Source organism: Ochotona curzoniae, unplaced genomic scaffold (assembly GCF_017591425.1).
Source record: "Ochotona curzoniae isolate NIBS_2020 unplaced genomic scaffold, NIBS_Ocur_1.0 contig_2321, whole genome shotgun sequence".
Taxonomy (NCBI): domain Eukaryota; kingdom Metazoa; phylum Chordata; class Mammalia; order Lagomorpha; family Ochotonidae; genus Ochotona; species Ochotona curzoniae.
This window is the reverse complement of record NW_024465421.1, coordinates 24008453-24027977: the sequence shown is the minus strand read 5'-3', so window position 1 is coordinate 24027977 and position 19525 is coordinate 24008453. Positions and strand designations below refer to the sequence as shown.

The 19525-nt window shown below is 57.3% G+C and overlaps 1 protein-coding gene across 2 annotated transcripts in view; it reads right to left on the bottom strand.

Annotated features, from left to right (window-relative positions):
- Nucleotides 1–19525, bottom strand: part of IFT140 (intraflagellar transport 140) — a 62863-nt gene that overhangs the window by 28346 nt on the left and 14992 nt on the right. For both annotated transcript variants that reach the window (XM_040973570.1, XM_040973569.1), the window contains 9 exons: nt 18849–19052; nt 18489–18561; nt 15535–15626; nt 13320–13447; nt 12063–12180; nt 9273–9403; nt 7322–7487; nt 5160–5291; nt 2456–2643 (listed from right to left, as the gene is read on the bottom strand). In XM_040973570.1, the coding sequence (XP_040829504.1) occupies nt 2456–2643; nt 5160–5291; nt 7322–7487; nt 9273–9403; nt 12063–12180; nt 13320–13447; nt 15535–15626; nt 18489–18561; nt 18849–19052 (1232 nt within the window). The remainder of the gene's footprint in view (nt 1–2455; nt 2644–5159; nt 5292–7321; nt 7488–9272; nt 9404–12062; nt 12181–13319; nt 13448–15534; nt 15627–18488; nt 18562–18848; nt 19053–19525) is intronic.

Genomic DNA, 19525 nt, shown 5'->3' with positions numbered 1-19525 from the left:
GCTGCACCTTCAATTCAGATCCCTGCTGAGGCAGCCAGCAAAGCAGCAGATGGCCAAGTGCCCGGCCTGGACGCTCTTGGCTCCGGCCTTAGCCTGGTCCAGTCAGCTCAGTCATCTGGGGATTGAGTCAGCAAACAGAAATCTGCCTTTCCTTCTCTATATAACTCTGGTTTTAAAATAAAATTAATGAGGTTTTTTTCTAATCTTATTTTTGATGTTTACCTAGCTGCTTAGGGTGGGAAGGGCCCAGGATCGGGGGAAATGGGTGAGAGCTTTGTGTCCACACTTTTTCTTCCTTCCTGCATCTGGGTGCAAGGGAGAGACCAGGGAAGACGCCACGCCCAGCCTCCCTAGGCCTCAGCACCCGCGGGTGGGGAACGGCTGTCCGCCGTCATCCCAGGGTCCCCGACGCGGAGCCTGCCTCAGGGGTCCTGAAGTGCTGTCCACCTTGCAGATGCGTGGATGAGGTCTCCTCCCCAGGTCCACTGGCTGACACATTACACTTCAATAAATAGATCTTCCACAAAGTAAATCTTTAAAAATGTTTTTTTTCTAAGGAAATTGGTTTACTTTTCCTCCCCAAGTCTATCTTTTAAACTAATTAGTTTGAAGAGGCATGCTGACAGAGCTGCTGCACTTCCCGTTTTACTCCCTAGATGGCGCCAGGCGAGGCCAGCCACGAGGCTGTCTGCTCGCCTTAGACAGCCAGCGGCCTGAGCGCTTGAGCCGTCCTCTGCCATTCACTCAGGTGCATAAGCAGGGAGCTGGATGGGAAGCGGGGCAGCTAGGATTTGAACCAGCACTCAGAGGCCATGCTGGTGTCACTGTAGCACAGTGCTGGCCCCAGAAAAGTGCTCCATTGCATTTTCAGTGGAGACAGAGTACATGAGAGGTACAAGGTGCCTGCAGGATGGTTCCCTCTACGCCGTGTGATCCCCAAGTTATGTGTGGGGACAGTGCACCGCAGCTCTTCAGGCTGGGCAAACAACAGCTGACAACTGTACCCCACGTCCTCACTGGTCTAAGTCCCAGAGCCCAGACCCAAGGGATGCCTTACCACCCGGAGCCCAGGGCCGCCCTACCGCCCAGAGCGGTCCAACCACATGAGCAAGCACGGCACCGATGCTCCGCCTGGGCCTCTCCCGACTGAGCCATGTGACTTGACCGGGTCACTGATGATATCTGACAGGAGAGGATACTGACACTGGCACTGGTGGGTCAAGTCCAATGGCACAAGTGAGATCATGGGTAGCCACTGTGCTTCCTGATGCTTCGCTCTGTTGCTCTCCCCCTCTCCTGCCGAGCCAGGGCAGTGGGCAAGCTTCTTGGACTTGGACGTCCACACTGCTCTGCACAGTGGTCTAGAGTCAGAACCAACGGCGAACAGTCAGGGTTCTAAAGCACACCACCAACTGACCATGCCTGCAGAGAAGCTGTGGACTGGCCACCCCAACGGCTCCCATGGCGTCCCACCCACACTCAGCCACAGGCACGCACGCTCAGCCACGGACACACACAGTTGTGGACGCACGCTCCCATACGCTCAGCCGTGGGCACAGAGCTGTGGACGCACGCTCAGCCGTGGACATACACAGCTGTGGACACACACTCAGCCGTGGACGCACGCTCAGCCGTGGCCTCCTTCTTGGGTTTTTCCTCACTGACTCCTACGCTAACCATGAAAGAATAATAAAATAGTTAAGACGCATCATTGTGCATATAGCTAAATACACTTCAGTAAAGCACGAAAACTGGCCAAGTGGCAAGCTGCAGACATTACCACTGGCTTATTTCCAGAACCCTGGCTGGTGTGGGCAGGCCCTTCAGGGGTAGAGGGCTGGCCAGAGAGTCTCAGGACGACACAGAGCAGGCAGGCACTGCTCTCACAGAAGCCACCACTGCGAAGGCAGCAGGCTCATGCCAGACAACCTCCCAGCACAGCACGCTCCTCAGCAGTGCCTCTCCCCTTCGGGAGTCACAACTGTCCAGGCTCAAGCTGAAATTCCCGACTTTCCTCAGAAATGTAGGAGATGCTTACACACAGGCCTGGCTTCCCAATCAGCTAACTTCTTTTAGAACCATTTTAACTGCCTTCATCTCGCTGGTCTAGTGTTGGCCTTTATCAAGCTGTCTTCACTCAGAAGCAGCTATCTCTAGAGGAACAGGTGTCAGCAGTGCTCAGCAATGGCAGAAACTTCTGGAGAGAAGCACCCAGAACACATTAAACCAAAACAATTCCATGCAATCCAAGAGGCTCTGGCACCACAGAGGCCGAGAACCAGCTCCCCAGTCCACACCCAGGTGTGCAGTCCGGCACAGCCCAGGCCCTGGCAGCACTTTATGGAGCAACAAGACCATGAACTTCACCAGGACAGAGTCACAGAAGAGTTAATTGTTTAGAAACCAGTCTGAGAGGGAGCAAGGCAGGAGACCAAGAAGTGGCCGGAGTCCTCACCTCTTGATGAGTTTGATGGACCGGAAGGCTTCATCCATGTCTCCTACTGTGATGGAGAAGCTGAAGTTGAGTATGGCATCACGAGTGGGTTTGTCGCAGTCCTCCAGCCCCATGAAGTCCCGCAGGGGTCTCGTGACCACCAGCTGGGTGGCCGAGCCCACCTTGTCTTCTCTGTCAGCTTCTCCGGGCTGAAGGACAAAGGGCCCCGTCAGCTTGTTACTGCAGAGTGACACCCACACCCACAGGCAGACACGGGCCCTGCAGGCCCTGCCTACAATGACACGCTAGGGTCACCACAGCTAACTGCAGCTCTGCCTCTGCGTGAGACAAGGGGTAACCGGGGGATGTCCACATGGGGACGGATGTCGGAAAAGTTTCGTTTTCAACAGTTACAAATGCCCACGACAGTTCCCATCTCCCAGGCCGTTCTAGCAACCATGAAGACTTTTCATGATCTGCGGCTGCCCGGCCAGACGTGCACACGTAGCCACAGGCTCTCCTAAAGCTCGTCACCTCGGGCAGCACCTTGCGGTGTTTCTGAGTTCTCACCAGGCTCCCCCACTCTGCTCCAACAAGACGCTAAAAGGGAAGAGACAGCACCCCGGGTCCTGAGCCAAGAGCCACATAGGACACTGCTGGGCCAGCCTCCTTGGCTGGGTATCTTTCCATAGGAGCCACCAAGCTCCCACTGCCACAGCCCTAGAATGGCCCCAAGCCCCTCCAATGGTGGGTTCCACCCCACAGCGATCTGCTGGCACCCCCACACCCAGCCCTGAACCCTCTATCCGGCCTCTTCCAGTCACTGGTCTTGCATCTGCTGCTAACAGACTTCTTGAGGGAAACCCCGGCTCTCTGCATCTCCACAGCCCCTTCCCGCATGGGACCGCAGCCCCAGGAAGCAAGAGGACCAAGACGTGTGTTTTTAAGACTGATTTTACATCCCTTGTATGGAAAGCCAAAAGCACCAGGTGCAGAGACCAGTTGAGTTCTTCTGATGAAACAGACAAGCGACAGGGAGGCTGCACTTGGGACCACGGGGAAGGAGCCTGCAGCAGAGCCACCCGTGGGACTCGGGCAGCACAGCCCAGCAGCAACCTGGGGCTGGCGGGCTCTGCGCTGAGCACGGGTTGTGAGGGACCCCAGGGGTCCTGCCCTGGTCCACTCCAGGCTGGTTTGGGGCAGAGCTGAGCCGCAAGCACATACTCCCTGCTCGCCATCGCCAGGCGCCACTTCGACACCACAGAACAGCCTGGCTGCAGGTCTCGGGGGGACAAGATTTTGTTCAAAATAACCCAGTCAGGATGCATGAATGTGTGCACTGAAATGAACTCATTCTACCAAGGAAATGACACACATGCGTGTGACTGGCTGCAGGTGCTATGGGAGCAGGTGAGCTGGGGAAGGTTCCTTACAATCCCTGCCCCCACCTCAAAGCATACGCCACGTCGGGGACCTGGGATGGGTGGGAGGCTGGGTGGGGCTTCTCCCTTTATCTCCCCCTTTACTCCAGATACAGAAAAAAAAATAAGGTGGAAAGAAAGAAGAATATAGACTAAGGCTGTAAACAATAATCAAATCTCAAAATGTCTGTTTCACACATAAAAAATACATTTTTGTATTGTGTATTTTAGGTATCACAGATCAGGGAAAACAACAAAACAACAACAAAAACAAACAACCCACAATCCTCACCTCCTGCCCGCAGCCCCCCCAGGACACCTTCCCATGATGCTCTGCCTCACTCTGAAGGCGCACGAGATGCCAAGGAGCCCAGCTAGCAGAGAGAGCCTCACTGTGCCCAGGCCCTGCCCTGTTAAGGTGGGGGTCACTCCCTACCCTACCCAGGGACTGCTGCCCCAGGGCATCTGGACCTTGCCTGGGGTCCGCCCACTCCTCCTCACTGGCAGCTTCGTGGGCTGTTCACACTGGGTGCCTCCCAAGGAGGGTGGCCCACACACACGCAGGTAGGTCTCCTCACCCTCTTAGATCAGTCCCACTCTCAGCAGGGGCAACAACATGGGACAGAAATGGAGATGTCTTCTACAGCACGGGAGGAGGCAGCCCCTGCTGAGACCCTTGGCCCAGGGCTGGGGATCTATAGCACTTTGGTCTTTATTCCCTTACTTGCACTTCAAAATTTGCCATAATAAATGCAGGAATATGGGACTGTTAAAAAGCAGGTCAGATTTAAAAAAAAAAAAAAAAAAAGACACACGTAGAGGAAAAGGCTGGAGGGGAGAAGGAAAAGGGCCTGGAGTCTGGCCAGAGCACGCGCCAGGGCCCTCTGCCTCTGTCCCCGGGGACACCATGGCCAGAGCACGCGCCAGGGCCCCTCTGCCTCTGTCCCCGGGGACACCATGACCAGAGCACGCGCCAGGGCCCCTCTGCCTCTGTCCCCGGGGACACCATGGCCAGAGCACACGCCAGGGCCCTCTGCCTCTGTCCCCGGGGACACCATGGCCAGAGCACGCGCCAGGGCCCCTCTGCCTCTGTCCCCGGGGACACCATGACCAGAGCACACGCCAGGGCCCCTCTGCCTCTGTCCCCGGGGAACCCTTACAGCAGCTTCTCTGCTGGCCAGGAGTCCAGGGGAGAGAGGCCACTGCGCAGGGGCCGGGAAATGAGGCCTCTTGCCCTGAGGGCTTGGGGGGGTTGTCTGGGAGGGCCCAGGGCGACAGGGGACAGGAGACCCCACAGATGTCACCTTTCTCGTGAAGTAGTAGTGAGGTACTTCCATCCCCAGAAGCGCCTGGCAGGTGGGAGGCAGCGGGAAGCTGTCGTGAAGCAGGAAGCCGTGTTCCTCCGAAATGAAGAAGGCCAGGATCATGACCTCGGCCTGGGAGAGAAGGGGTGCACGTCTGTTGCTGGCCCTGTCGAGCTGGCAGCATGGGCTGTTCTCCCGGAGGGCTGCAACGCACTCACAGCAAGTGTCTCATCACTCGGCCGACCCATGTTGGAAAACCCACCCTGTCTGCCGGGGACAAGCGTGGCTGGTGTGGGGGTCTCTGGAAATGCAGATTTACAGAGACAGGACAGAAAGGGACATCATTCATCTGCTACGTCACTCCCCAGATGGCCGCAAAGGCCACAGCTAGACCCGTCTGAAGCCAGGAGCAAGGAGCTTTTTCCAGGTCTCTCCTGTGAGTTCAAGGGCCGAGAAATTTGGGTCCTCTTTCATTGTTTCTCCAGGCATATCAGCAGAGAGCTAGATCAGAAGTAGAGGAGCTGGCATTCAAATAGACTCCTATATAGAATGTGGGCAATGTAGGTGGAGGCTTAACCTATGAGGCCACAGCACCAGCACCTAACTTTTTTTTACAGCAATCAACTTCTGGGCCCAGCGACGTGGCCTAGCGGCTAAAGTCCTCACCTTGAACGTGCTGGGATCCCATGTGGGCGCCGGTTCTAATCCCGGCAGCTCCACTTCCCATCCAGCTCCCTGCTTGTGGTCTGGGAAAGCAGCTGTGGACGGCCCAAAGCTTTGGGACCCTGCACCTGCATGGGAGACCTGGAGGAAGCTCCTGGCTCCTGGCTTCGGATTGGCATAGCATCGGCCATTGCGCTCACTTGGGGAGTGAATCATTGGACGGAAGATCTTCCTCTCTGTCTCTCCTCCTCTCTGTATATCTGACTTTCCAATAAAATAAATAAATCTTAAAAAAAAAAAAAAAGCAACCAACTTCTTGCAGCAAAGAATAACTACCCTAGCCTGAGTCGGTGACCCACAGAAGAGTCCGCTGCACAAGCTCCGCCACGGCAGGCGTCCAGCACGGGGTGGAGATGCTGCTCGGGATGCCTACACCTCGTGTCAGGCACATGGGATTCAATCTCTGTCCCTGACAACGTGGCCGGGCAGTGGAGGATGCTCCAGGTCCACGGGTCCCTGCCAGCTGCACCGAAAACCCGGGAGAAATGCCTGGCTCTGGGCCAGCCGGGCTCCAGCTGCTGTGATCATCCAGGGAGTGAACTGCCGGGCAGATCTCTCTCCCTGTGACTCCGCCTTTGAAATAAATGGAATACACCTTAAACAGTCTCTGCTGTCAAGAAGACGTCACCAGGAGCTGTGCTGCGCTGGCTTCTGTCACACAACATCCAATTCCGAAGGCTGATGCCAGCATTTCCCAGGACCGTCAGTGGCCAGCCAGCTGCAAGGTCCCCTGTGCCGCTCCCATGGCACCTGCAGCTCCTGTCCTCACGGTCCAGGCCCTGACAGTTTCCCTGCTTTGCTCATCCCAAAGACAGAGAGGTTATCTGGGTACTGCTTCACATTCCACAGTCAGGGTCCGGGTCCGTGGCTGGAGATCAGGACCCTCCTGTAACTGAGGGCTACTTATCTGAGAGCCGCGTGTGGAAACTGCTGGGGTATGTGGCAGAGGCACATGCAACACAAGGGGCTCCCGACAGTCTTCAGAGACAGCCGTGCACAGCCCAGACGATGGGGAGCTGCCTCACACAGACAGGGAGGACGGGGCATAGCATGGACTCCCAAGGGCCTCTCTGGGCCCATGCTGACGCAGCACCAGCATCCCAGTGCTCGTGTGTCCTGGTCGCTCCTGGCCACCTGCCTCTGAGCCAGCTCCCTGCCAGTGCAATGCAGAGGTGGCTGGTTTGAGGACCCAATGTGGGAGACCCAAGGGGAGTGCCCACCTCGGACACTCAGCGATTGTACCAGAGGGTAGGGTGGCAGATTTGTCACTCAGCCAAATAATAAATCATTCTACTGAAAACCATTTTCTTTCCATAAATTTTTAGGAGTGGTCAGAGATAAGTCAGATGCCACACAAATTCCCATTAACTGCACCATGCATATTCATGCCTGGTCAATGTCCAGCCCACCCACACCAAGGCAGCACACCAGAGCAGTACCATAGGGCCGGTGCTGTCCTCCGTGTGGGGCATGTCCATTGGCTGTGTCTGGGTGCCTGGTGTCACCTGCACGGCCTCGCACACGAAGAGCCTGGGCTCACGCTGGTCCCAGAAATGGTTCACGGGCACATGGTTCCTCAGTCTCTCGTTCACAAAGATGAGGTTCCTACAAGAAAGGGAAGGCTCACCTCCATTACTGAGATCATTCCTGCTGCCACCCACACACTCAAGAGGGACCGGGCCTCTGGGGACACTTTGGGAACATTCTGTTGGAATGTACCTTCTCAGACCTAAAAGCAAGGCTGAGGGGCTGGTACTGTAGGGCCACAGCTAAAGGCATCCACTTGCAATGCTGGCATACCAGAGTGGAGTGCCTGTCTGAACTCTGGCACTGTAATTCTGCTTCTTATCCAGGTCCCTGCTAGTGTGCCTGCGAAGGCAGCAAAAAGTGGCCCAACGCCGGTTCTATCCCGGCAGCCCTGCTTCCCTTCCAGCTCTCTGCCTGTGGCCTGGGAAAGCAGTCGAGGACGGACCAAAGCTTTGGGACCCTGCACCAGCATGGGAGATCCGGAAGAGGCTCCTGGCTTCGGATCGGCATAGCATCAGCCGTTGCGCTCACTTGGGGAGTGAATCATCGGACGGAAGATCTTCCTCTCTGTCTCTCCTCTCTGTATATCCTCCTTTCCAATAAAAAAATAATAAAAATAAATCTTAAAAAAAAAAAAAGTGGCCCAAGTACCCGGCCCTGCCACCCAGGCAGCAGTCCAGATGAGGTGCCCACCAGCCTCATCTGCTGTCCCTGGGGAGTACGATCAGCTTGGGGCAGGGGCAGGTCAGCTGTGACAGGCACAGCACCAGGGCACACAGGCCACTTCCTCTGCAGCAGAACTGGCCTGGTGAGGGACGCTGGTGGGCAGAAGGATGCCTGCCACTCCCTGAAACAAAGACAAGGAGCGGGCTGAGAGTGAAGACACTCAACACCGCTGGCCTGGACTAGCGTGGCTCTGCAGGGCGGGGCCACCTGACAGGACCTGGGGGTCAGGTGTCCATGGAGGGGTCATGGTTAGCAGAGTACAGGCGGAAAGGTTTGGTGTGAGGGGGATAGACAACTCTAGCTAAGCCGGACGAGAGCGCATGACTGAAGCAGGGCCCTAGTCCAGCTCAGGCAGCCAGAGAACAAAGCAGTGGTCCCAGCACTTCTCACTGCTGCGCTGCCTCAACCCCTCAGCCAAGCCACATGGCTTTCACCTGCCGCTCTTCAGTCTGAACACTGGCCACATTGCTCCCCAGGGGTACAGTGACTCCCCGTGGCACTCTCCTGTGCTTCCTCATGCAGGCTAAACCAGGGACTGCCCAGCAGATGAACGTGCACTTCGCAGCAGGACACACTGCAGACACACGACCAGTGGGAGGTGCCATCCAATGCAGGGGACCCACTAAGCCTGGGAAAGGAGAAAGACCCAAAGGGAGGCCACAGGACCCTGCACAAACCTCCAGAGACAATGTCCCCATAACTGTGATGCCCATGAAGACAAACACCCCCCACCGAGGGCTCGCGGTCCTGAGATTGCTCTGTCAGCGACTGCCCTGGGACTCCTGGGGCATTTTCAGACACTCTGGCCACCGTCCTCCTAGATGCCCAAACTTGGCTGGCACACACTAAGGACCCAGATCTAGCCTGACTGCCTGAGTGCGCTTCTGTGGCACTTCTTCCCTGTTGACTGCGAGGGCGGGGAAGCATGCCACATAACTGAGCAGTGACCTGCTGGGGGTTCCACACGCATAAACCCTCTGACCCCAGGTGGCCATGTGACCAGCCAGCGACCCGCTGGGGGTTTGATGCACATGAGCCTCCCTGAACCAGGGTAGCCATGTAACTGGGGAGCTGTGCAAGCAGGCAGTGACCTGCTGGGGCTCCGGTGCAGGCGAGCCTTTCCGACCGCAGGCGTACCTGTTACTTTGCTGTCTGCTGGAGGACAGTGTCTCTCCCTGACCCATCTGTGCAGCCTTGAAGTCCAAAATGGCCACTGTGTCCATCTCAACGTCGTAGAAGCAGATTCTGGAATCGGGGACGCTGTCCGTCTGGGAAAGGGGGCAGCAGGAAGGCTAAGGGGCAGGCCCATGGCGGCCATTGCCCAGCCTGCAGCAGGGAGGGCACTCCTGGCAGCATGAGGTGGGTATCAAGCTCCCTTCGCTCTGGGATTTGCAGCAGCCGCTGTGCGTTCGGGGACAGCGCCGGCGAGCCGCAGTGGAGCGTCTAGGACCAAGCCCTAGCTCTGTCTGACCCAGCTTCCACACGGACCACCTGGACAGAGCTCCCACCACTGACCTGGCTCAATGAGCATGTGGGGCGCATGTGCATATTTGGGGAGTGAACCAGTGGAGAAAAAACCGTCACTGCCTTTTAATGAACAATTTAAAAACCCCAAAGAGTGCCAGCTCTCTCAGTGTTGGCTCGAGATGAGAAACTGACAGAATGAATCAATCTGAGAGGCAGGGCAGCTCATTTCACATCCACATTTCAGGGCTGGCCCAGAGGTGGCAGGGACATCCACAGGGAGGCCAGCCAGGACCAGGAGCATGGAGGGACAAGGGACATTCAGAGATGGTGCTCCCACACCTGTTCATGGAGGGACGAGGGGACAGAGACGGTGCTCCCACGCCCGTTCACGGAGGGGGGGGGACAGAGACGGTGCTCCCACGCCCGTTCACGGAGGGACGGGGGGACAGAGACGGTGCTCCCACGCCCGTTTACGGAGGGACAAGGGACATTCAGAGATGGTGCTCCCACGCCCGTTCACGGAGGGACGAGGGGACAGAGACGGTGCTCCCACGCCCGTTCACGGAGGCAGGATTTGCCCAGGAGAGACGGATGGAGACACACAGGACCAGCACTCGGCCAACAAGCAGGCAGCACTGACACCCAGGATAACTCGACGAACCTTGAGAACACTGAGTGGAGCAGCCAGGCGCGGAGGCAGGCCCCACGCCGCCCCAGTCCACGCCTACAGGGTGTTGAGAACAGGCAAACCCACGGGGGGGGGGGGGCTGTGCACGGGCAATACGCACTGACTACTAATGGGCACAGGCAATGATTTAGACCTAGACTAGGCAGCTGCCTCGCAACACCGTGAGTTCACTGTGAACTCCTCACTTTTTCACATGAATGTCACTTGAGTTGTTTTTTAAGAGAAACTGTTCTAACAAAAAGCTATGTTAGCACTTCCACAAAGACCCTCAGGTCTTTAAAAACTGAAATAAACATCTCAGTAGTGGAAGCAGGAGGAGCAGGTGAGTACACACTGACTCACACCACGTGAGCTCCAGCGTGGCCGCCTGAGGCCAGTGTCGGGGTCCTAACTGCTCCCAGTTCCTCAACTCACACTTTTCAAACCGAATGCAAAATAAATGCCTAGGACCCCCACTGTGGAACAGCGGTTGAAGCTGTTGCCCGTGACACTGGCATCCCATATGAGTGCCAGCTCCTGTGCTGGCTGCTCCCTGACAAGGGTCTGCAGAAGCAGAGCTGGCCTATGTGCCTGGGTTCCTGTGCCCACATGATACCCGAATAAAGCCCGACTCCTGGCATTTCCTGGCCTAGCACTGGGCATTGCGGCCACCTGGAAAGTAAACCAACAGGAGCACTGTAGACTCTGAAAGATAAAGTGTTTTAAAAAATTAAACACGGGGGCCCCGGCAGTGTGACCTAGTGGCTAAAGTCCTCGCCTTGCATGCGCCGGGATCCCATATAGGTGCCGGTTCTAATCTCAGCAGTCCCGCTTCCCATCCAGCTCCCTGCTAGTGGCCTGGGAAGGCAGTTGAGGACGGCCCAAAGCCTTGGGACCCTGCACCCGCATGGGAGACCTGGAAGAGGCTCCAGGCTCCTGGCTTTAGATTGGCTCAGCTCTAGCCATTGTAGCCACTTGGGGAGCAAATCAACGGTTGAAAGACAGTCCACTCTGTCTCCTTCTTTCTACATATCTAACTTTGCAATAAAAATAAATAAATCGTTAAAAAAATTAAACATGAACGCCTGCTAGCTTTACAGAAAGCAAACCTGGTCATGGTGTCCACTCCAACTCTGGCCTGGCTAGCCTCACTGTGGAGGGCCAGGTGCCAGCTGCCCGGGTGCTTCCCCCAGGCTGTGAGGCGGCAACACTGCACTGTGTCCGAGTTGGGGATTTGCAGGAAGTCTCCTAAGAGCTCTCGGCTCCGAGTCCACATCCCTGGGCCGCCCCAGGCCGGCTTCCCCCCAGGCTGGGCCTCCTGTGCTGTGCTGCTTTGCGCCTGCCCACCCTGCTGCTCCTCCTGCACTGTTGAGCCTGCCGTGGGGGGCAGGCCGGAGGGACGCATCAGAGCTTAGCTTCTACATGGGCTCCCAGAAAGGAACTCCCCTCAACAATGCAAGCTGAAAAAGATCTGGGCCACCCCAGCCAGCCAGTGACCAAACCCCAAGTGTGACAGCACACTGCTGGGGGCTCAGGAGCAAAGCAGCCCCAAAGATGGCTACGGTGCCACCTGCTGCTGTCCTCTAAGGCCCTCCCATTGGCCAATATGGGAGCCGCATATAGAAGCTGTGCCACACACATAGCCCAGTCACCCCTCTCCTGCCAAAGAATCAGCTGGGAAACAAAGAGAGGAGGCAAGGGACTTGCTGAAGGAGGGACAGCTGCACGTGAAGCGGAGAAGGGAAGGTGTGCAGGAGGGGAGGGGTGCACCGAAGGGTGGGCCTGGGGCTCACCGGGCTGAGGAGGAAGCTGATCCTGCCCCCGGAGGCGTTGCAGCGGAGCGAGGTGAGGCCCCCGACACCCGGGACCAGCTCAGCCAGGTTCTTGCAGCTACAGTGCACCTTTGCCTCTCTGCGGGCACAGTGGAGATCAGAGGTCAGGGGTCAGGGGTCAGGGGTCAGGACCGTTCATCGCCCACTGCAGGGCACGTCTCCGGGTGTTCTGTTGAGCAGCTCTCTGTCTCCCACCCTGCTGCCCCATTCATGTGGCCAGGCACCCTGAGGACGTGGCGGGCCTGCAATCCCCATGGGTTTAGCAGCAACTGAACCCGCATTCTCAGTCCCTCTCTGCTACAGCGGCTTGCTGCAGCAAGGCCCTGTCCATGCCCACGGCCACCCTCTGCCTTCCGCACGCCGCGTCCTTTACAGCTTTCCAATTCAGAGAAGCAGCAGTCACCCCACAACGCTCTGCTAGGGAACCCCTCCTGTGTGCAGCCTCATCGGCGCTCCTGACCCTCTATTGCTAGGGAACCCCTCCTGTTCGCAGCCTCATCGGCGTTCCTGACCCCTACTGCTATTTCTTCAGTTGTGCCTAGTCAGAGCCAGTCCGGGATGCTTGTCACCATCTGCCTTCAGGCTCCTCTGGCTAGGGGACTCCCACACGGACGCTGCTGGGAGGCCAGGGCCACTGCCCCGGGCTGTGACGGCAAGAGGAACATGGAGGGGCAGGGCCACGTTCATCCTGGCCCAGCCTGTCCGGGACCTGCAGTGCTGCCCTGGTGCAAGAGTTGCTCCGTGCCGAGCCCGCGGGTGATCTGTGCCCTGCCCTGTTAGGACTTGCTGTCTCCGATGTCCTGTCACTGCCCGCCCACGGGCCTGAACCAGCTCCTGTCTCACGCCCTTCGCCTCACTGCTCGTTCCGTTTGCATGATGCCGCCAGACTGCATCCTCTCTGTGCTGCCCTCACTCCCTTCAGTCCCGCCAGATGCTGCCCGGGTTCCACCCCAGCATCCGGGCGTGCGATGCTCTAAGGGCCCCACTCTGTGACAGGAGCCCAGGGACTTGGGCAGGCGCAGTGTTCCTGCTTAACTACCCAACCCTCCCCTTCCCACACTGCTCCAGCGCCAGCACAGAACGCAGGCCTCCACGTGAGGCACTTCAAGATGCGAGGGGGGATGGAAGGTTCTCGGTGTCTGCCCCCTTCCTAAACTACCGTACTGCCTCCTGACAAGATCAGAAAACAGAACACTTTTATTAGGACAAAAATCGTACCTTCGGGAAAGATCAAAGGTTTTAAAGTGAGCCAAGTCTGTTCCGACAGCCAGGAAGTTTCCGCAGACGTCCAGCAGGCAGGGATTCCCCTCGTTCTCCGAGAAGAGCAGCAGCTGCTTGACCGTGCCCTGGGAACCACAAGTTCGGGAAGGCAGCTTCGACCCGTTTCACTTTGCCACCAGCCCCCGGTGGCAGATCACTTCACACGCTGCACGCACTGTCGGCACGTGCCACCTGCCCACTGCGCTCAGTCCTCGGGGAGACAGGAGCAGGGTCGGCACACACACTGACTCAGCTCGCTCAGTGCTGCCCAGGTGAGCAAGCACGCACGGGGGCAGCAGTGAGGGGGCAGATGGCGGGGAGCTGGACCCCCGAGCCCCAGGTTAGGGGTATCTTGTACACAGTGCCTGGGGTGGGAGGCTGGGGAGAGGGTCTTCACCAGAACACTGGTCTCCTGTAGGCATAGGCAGGGAGCAGGCTCACAGGATATGTGTAGCACAGGCCCACATCCACCGTGTAGCTAATACTCCAATGGAGCATTTGACAAACACCAAGTCTTGTCTCAGGGCAGCGTTCCAGATGGAGGACAGTCCCAGGTGGTGGCAGCACCGAGGTGGCCAGGGTCTCTGTCCAGGAGCCTGGGTCTGTGCAGTGCCCAGGGAATGCTCTGGGGGTGGCTGCACCACAGAGGCCACAGCAGCAGCCATGGTACAGACAAAAGGGGTCGGACTGCGCCCTGCATGATAGCCTAGTAGCTAAATTTTGCCTTACATGCATCAGAATCCCATATGGGCGCCAGTTCTAATCCCGGCAGCTCCACTTCCCATCCAGCTCCCTACCTGTGTCCTGGGAAAGTAGTTGAGGACGCCCAAAGCCTTGGGACCCTGCACCCTGTGGGAGACCCAGAGGAAGCTCCTGGCTCTGGGCTTTGGATAATCTCTCCTCACCAGGTAGTCAACACAAAATCCTTCATTAATTTAAAATATTTACAGTGTCCATGTCAGGCCTAGGGAATCCCCTAAGAAAACCCTTGGCCAAAGCTCCTTGTGCCTTTTCCCTCAGGACATCCTGCTTGGACCGTCTCCCGTATGATGCGCTCGTCACTGTCACGCTTACAGTATGACTGCCTGGATGCTGCAATTCTGGGGGTTAGACAGGGGCTCAGCAGAGACGTCACAGCTACTCAGAAACTGCACGGCAGCTACACCAAGCTGCGGCAGACAGTCCTGAGCTGGCCGGGGACACAGCTGCTCACAGTGTGGCACATGGACCGACAGCACCACACTCCACTCAGCTGCCAGTTCAAGTCCTGGAGGCTCCACTTTTGAGCCAGCTCCTTGCTAATGTTCCTGGAAGGGCAGTGGAGGATGGAGCAAGTGCTTGGCCCCCATGGAGAGCTGGGAGAAGCCTTGAGCTCCTGGTGTCTGGCCTTTCTTGTTCTGGCAGTTGCAGCCATTTGGGAAGTGAAGCCCACAATCTTTCCTTCTGTCTCTCCTCTATTTTATCTCTATCTTTCAAATAAATAAATGTTACAGAAAAAGAAAAGAAACACATCACAAGCACAGCTCTACCGGGAGCTTGTGAAGGTGGCCTTGTTTGGAGGAAGGGTCTTTGCAGAGGGGAAGTGAAAGATCATCTGGCTTAGGAGGACCCAGGGGAGTGCGCAGACATCAAGGGGCCAGGCCATGCTACCCACAGTCAAGCTCAGCCAAGGGCGCCCAGTGCCACCGCAGGAGCAGAGGGGTGAGGTGCCCCTCTGCCAAAGCCTGCTGACACCTGGGTGCTGAAGGGACAGCACCCCAGTTGTGGCAGTCTCGGTGACACAGAAAGCTCACGTAGCACATGGGTTCCTTGGGCTGGGTCCCATGCGCCTTTGGGGGGATGTGAGCAGAGTGAGAGCACCCTGCATGACCCAAAGGGAGCAGAAATGGGTGCTGGAGGCTCCATCATCCTGGAGACCAGGGCTGTAAGATATGCGTGGGAAAGGACCAGTTCAAAGACCGCACATCCTGACTGATAAGCAGGAAACCTAGCAACCACTTCCCCTGACTTCCCAGCCCTGGGGACACCCTCTCCCTGCCTCCAGGACCGTCAAGTCATGGCAGCCACAGACACATGCAGCCTGGCCCGTGAAGCCAAGGAGCAAGCTACTGCAGGCACGCCTGAAGCCAGCCTGGTTCACCTGCACAGCCCCTGCTGGAGCAGCCGCACTCACCTGCCAGGTACGAACTTGGACTCGACTGGGCTCCACTGTGTAAACGCTTTCTTCATGCACTGCTAGCACTGGGGACTCGCACAAGAAGGCACCTGAAATCAAACGCAGCTGATGACTGCTAGCTCCTCTAGGTTCTGAAGCCTCTTCCAGGGCAGCTGTTCGAGCTAGAGAAGATGCCAGACAAGACCAACACAACTGCGCACAGTGCGATAGCCCAGTGGCTACAGTCCTCGCCTTGCATCCTGGGATCCCTTATGGGTACTGGTTCGTGTCCTGGCTGCTCCACTTCCCATCCAGCTCCCTGACTGTGGCCTGGACGGCCCAAAGCCTTGGGACCCTGCATCTGATGGGAGACCTGGAAGAAGCTCCTGGTTTTGGACTGGCTCAACTCCAGCCATTGAAGTCACTTGAGTGAACCAGCAGACGGAAGATCTTTCCCATAAAAGAAACAAATCTTAAAAAACAAACAAATAAACAAAAAGAAACAGACTAATACACCATCTCTTCTTGGCCTTCTGGCTAAGGTCAAGGCCAGTGCACCAGTGCCAGTGCTTGGTGCAGTAGGTTAAGCTTCTGCCTATAGCCTTGGCATTCTATATGAGTACTGATTCAAGTTCAGACTGTTCCACTTCCAATCCAGCTCCCTGCATATGGCCTGGGGAACACTGGAGGACAGCCCAAGGCCTTGGGCTCCTGCGTGGGAGCCCAGGAGGAAGCTCCTGACTCTTAGTTCCTGACCATCCCAGCTCCTACCACTGCAGCCATTTGAGGAAGATCTCTTTTTCTTTGTGCAACTCTGCCTCTCAAAAGTTTTAAAATCTTTGCAAAAGTTTTAAAATTTATTTTTATTGGAAAGGCAGATTTACAGTGCGAATGAGTAAATAGTCTTAAAGAAAGAAACAAAAGAAGGAAAGACCAACGACAAAGGCATCTGCACTGGAGCTAACACGGTGGTGCTAAAGCTGCGACCTGTGATGCTGGCATCCCGTCACGGTGCTAGTTTGACTGTCCAGTCTCCCTCTAACAGCTTGGAAAAAGCGGCATCAGATGGCTCAAGTGCTGGGCCTCTGTGCTCAGGGGGTAGACCCAGAGGCAACTCCTGTCTGGCCTGGCTCACTCCAGCTGTTGTAACCGTTTGGGGAATAAATCAGTGGCTGGGAGATTTGCTTTTTCCTCTCTCTGTAACTATGCTTTTAATTAAGTAAAGTAAGTCTGAACAACAACAAAAAAAAGACAAACATATTATACATGAGAGTGCCTGGATTGAGCCCCAGCTCCACTCCACGTTCTGGCTGCTGGCTAACGCACAGCCAGGAGGCAGCAGGGCTCCTGGGCCCTCGCTACCCTGTGGGAGACCTAGACTGAGCCCAGCTCCCGGCTTCAGCCAGCCCAGTCCAGGGGAATGAGCCAGTGGACAGAGCAGCTCTCGGGATGTGTCAAACAGTTCAGGGAAGGAAGAAAGAGGAGCTGCTAGAAGGGAGAAAAGCAGTGCTCTCACACAAAGCTGGTCACCACCTCGGGCCTCACAGGAACTTGCTGCCTAAGCCTGGCAGGTGAAGGACTTGGCACTGGCTTGACTCCTTCCAGCAGCACCACGGGTCTCACGTCTGCTAGCTGCCTGCTCTGTGCTGTGGCTGAGGCCCCATGCCCCAGCCCCCGGCTCGAAGGAGGTTTTCACGCAGGGGGACAGACAGTGAGTGGGCCAGTACACACAAGGAACTGGGTGGCTTTAGCTTGCCTTTAGGGAGTTCACAGGAGAAGGGGGAAGGGATGAGTCACCAGTGAGACACAGGGCAGAGAGCTACCAGAGGCTCTCTACCAGCTACACAGGGCTACCAGAGAGCCTGCAGGCCACCAGTGTCAACAGCCCAAAGGCAGCAGGCGCCCAGCAGGCAGTCTCAGCACAGCGGGTGACAGTACGGTGACAGCATGGTGACAGGTCCTCCTGAGGCTGGGAGTTGGGGCCAGACACTGCTCAGGACGCCTGAGCTCACCACAGACACGCAGTGGGGGAGGAGGGGGGACCTAGCTTTGTTTCTGACTCCAGCTTCCTCCTCACACGCTCCGGGAGAAAGCGGCGGAGGCCTCAAGCAGTGGGAGAGCCGAGCTAGGCTCCTGCCTTTAGCACGGCCCACCCTGCCTGTTCTGGCTGTTTGGGGAACAGGTGGGAGATCTCTGTCACTGAAATAGTGAGAATAAATACATAAAAGGAGAGCACTGATGGCCGCTGCACCATGCTTGGCACATCCATGGGGTGTGCGGCCCGTCAGCGCCCAACCCTGGCCCTGCGACCACGTCCTGGCATGGGGAACTTGCTCCAGGCCAGGAAGCCCCAAAGGAAGGTCACGCCCATGCCCACGCAAAGGGGGCAGATTTCAGTGGACAACACTGGAGTCGGCAATCACCAGGGAGGACCATGGCAGCCCCAGGAGTGGGAGGAGCAAGGACAATCCTTCCTGGAGTCTGCAGAGGGAGTGTGGCCTGCCAGTGGGACCGGCCCCTGGGTCCTCAGAGCCATCATACAAAAGCAAGTGAGCCTGCAGCGCTGTCACGGAAGAAAACCCCCAGGGAGCTGGCCGGTGGATGGCACGGAGTGCAGGAGACGGATGGCACCTCTGATGGGGTCTGGTCTGGCTTCAGGCGCGGTCCACTGCTGCCTGGGGACAGGTGGGAGGCGAACCCTCGCCTGCAAGGAAGCTCAGGAGCCCTGGATCTGAGATGCTTGGCGGTCGGGAACCAGGGTGGCTCTCTGAAAACCGCAGCTGCCCTGACCAGGTTCAGGAGGGTGTGGCAGCGTGGGCTCTGCAAATGCAGGCTGAGGCACGAGGGCCAACTCAAGGGTCCCCCATCCATGCCAGACCAGTGACCACCCCACAGAGGCCAGCACCACTCTCATTAGCTGGTGAGAACATACAATAGGGTGGCACAGTGCGGCCCCTCGGGGTGACACTCACCTGCACTCCGCAGCACGGCCCCCGAAGGCTCGAAGATCACCACCTGCTTTCCGTTCCAGACGGCGACAGCATCCTACAACAAACACCACACTGGAAACTAATGGTCAAGAAGAATGGCATGGACCCCACGGCTCGCCACTGTCCCCCACTTTAAGCTTTGCTGAGTGTCGCCACTCTGTCCATCACGTAGGCTTGGGCCATGGAGCCACCCGCAGGCAGTTTAAGGGCTGCTTCTCAAGCCTTGCAAAATACCCCTGGGTTGTCACGACACGAGCAGAGCACCCAGTGGACTCGGAGAGAAGCCAGCGTAGAGGGGAGGCTGGCACCCCCCAGCCCCCAGAGGTTCCCGTCAGCACTCACCTTGGTGGCAAACACACCACTGATGTGCATGTCTGTGCGCAGGCTGTGTGCTGTCCCCGCCGATGGGAAGGACACGTACAGCGAGCTTGGCGAGATCTGCACAGCGGCCACTTGCTGGTGGAAATGCGATGACAGGGCCTGCTCCTGAAGGATCACCACCGAGCTGACAACATTCACCGCCAGAAGGTTCTTCCTGGAGCCCCACTTCACGTCCACATTGGGGAATGGAGCCGAGCAAGAGACACAGCTGAAGCAAGGCACAGTAATCTGGGATACACCCAGACACGCACACACGCACACGCTATGACCCAGCCGGGACAGCCCGCAAAATCCCCACCCTCCCATTCCCAGTCTTGGTTTTCGTGTGTCCAGGCAGGTGAGACAGCCTAGCCCAACTGCATCCCATCCAGCGCTTGAGCACAGCCACTGGTGCCGCGGCTCATGCGAATGCTCTCGGGTGCTGCCACCTTGTCCAGTCTGGTCCTCCTCCAGCCCTGGCTCTCATGCTCAAACACTTCCAAAAGCAGGGCTAAGCCAGGCCAAAGCTGGGAACTGGGAGCTCAGTCCAGGTCTCCCACGAGAACGGCAGAGACCCAAGCCTGCTGCCTCCCAGGTGAGCAGGAGCGTGGAGCTGGAGCTACGGGCGGAGCTAGGACCCACACTCAGACACTCAGTCT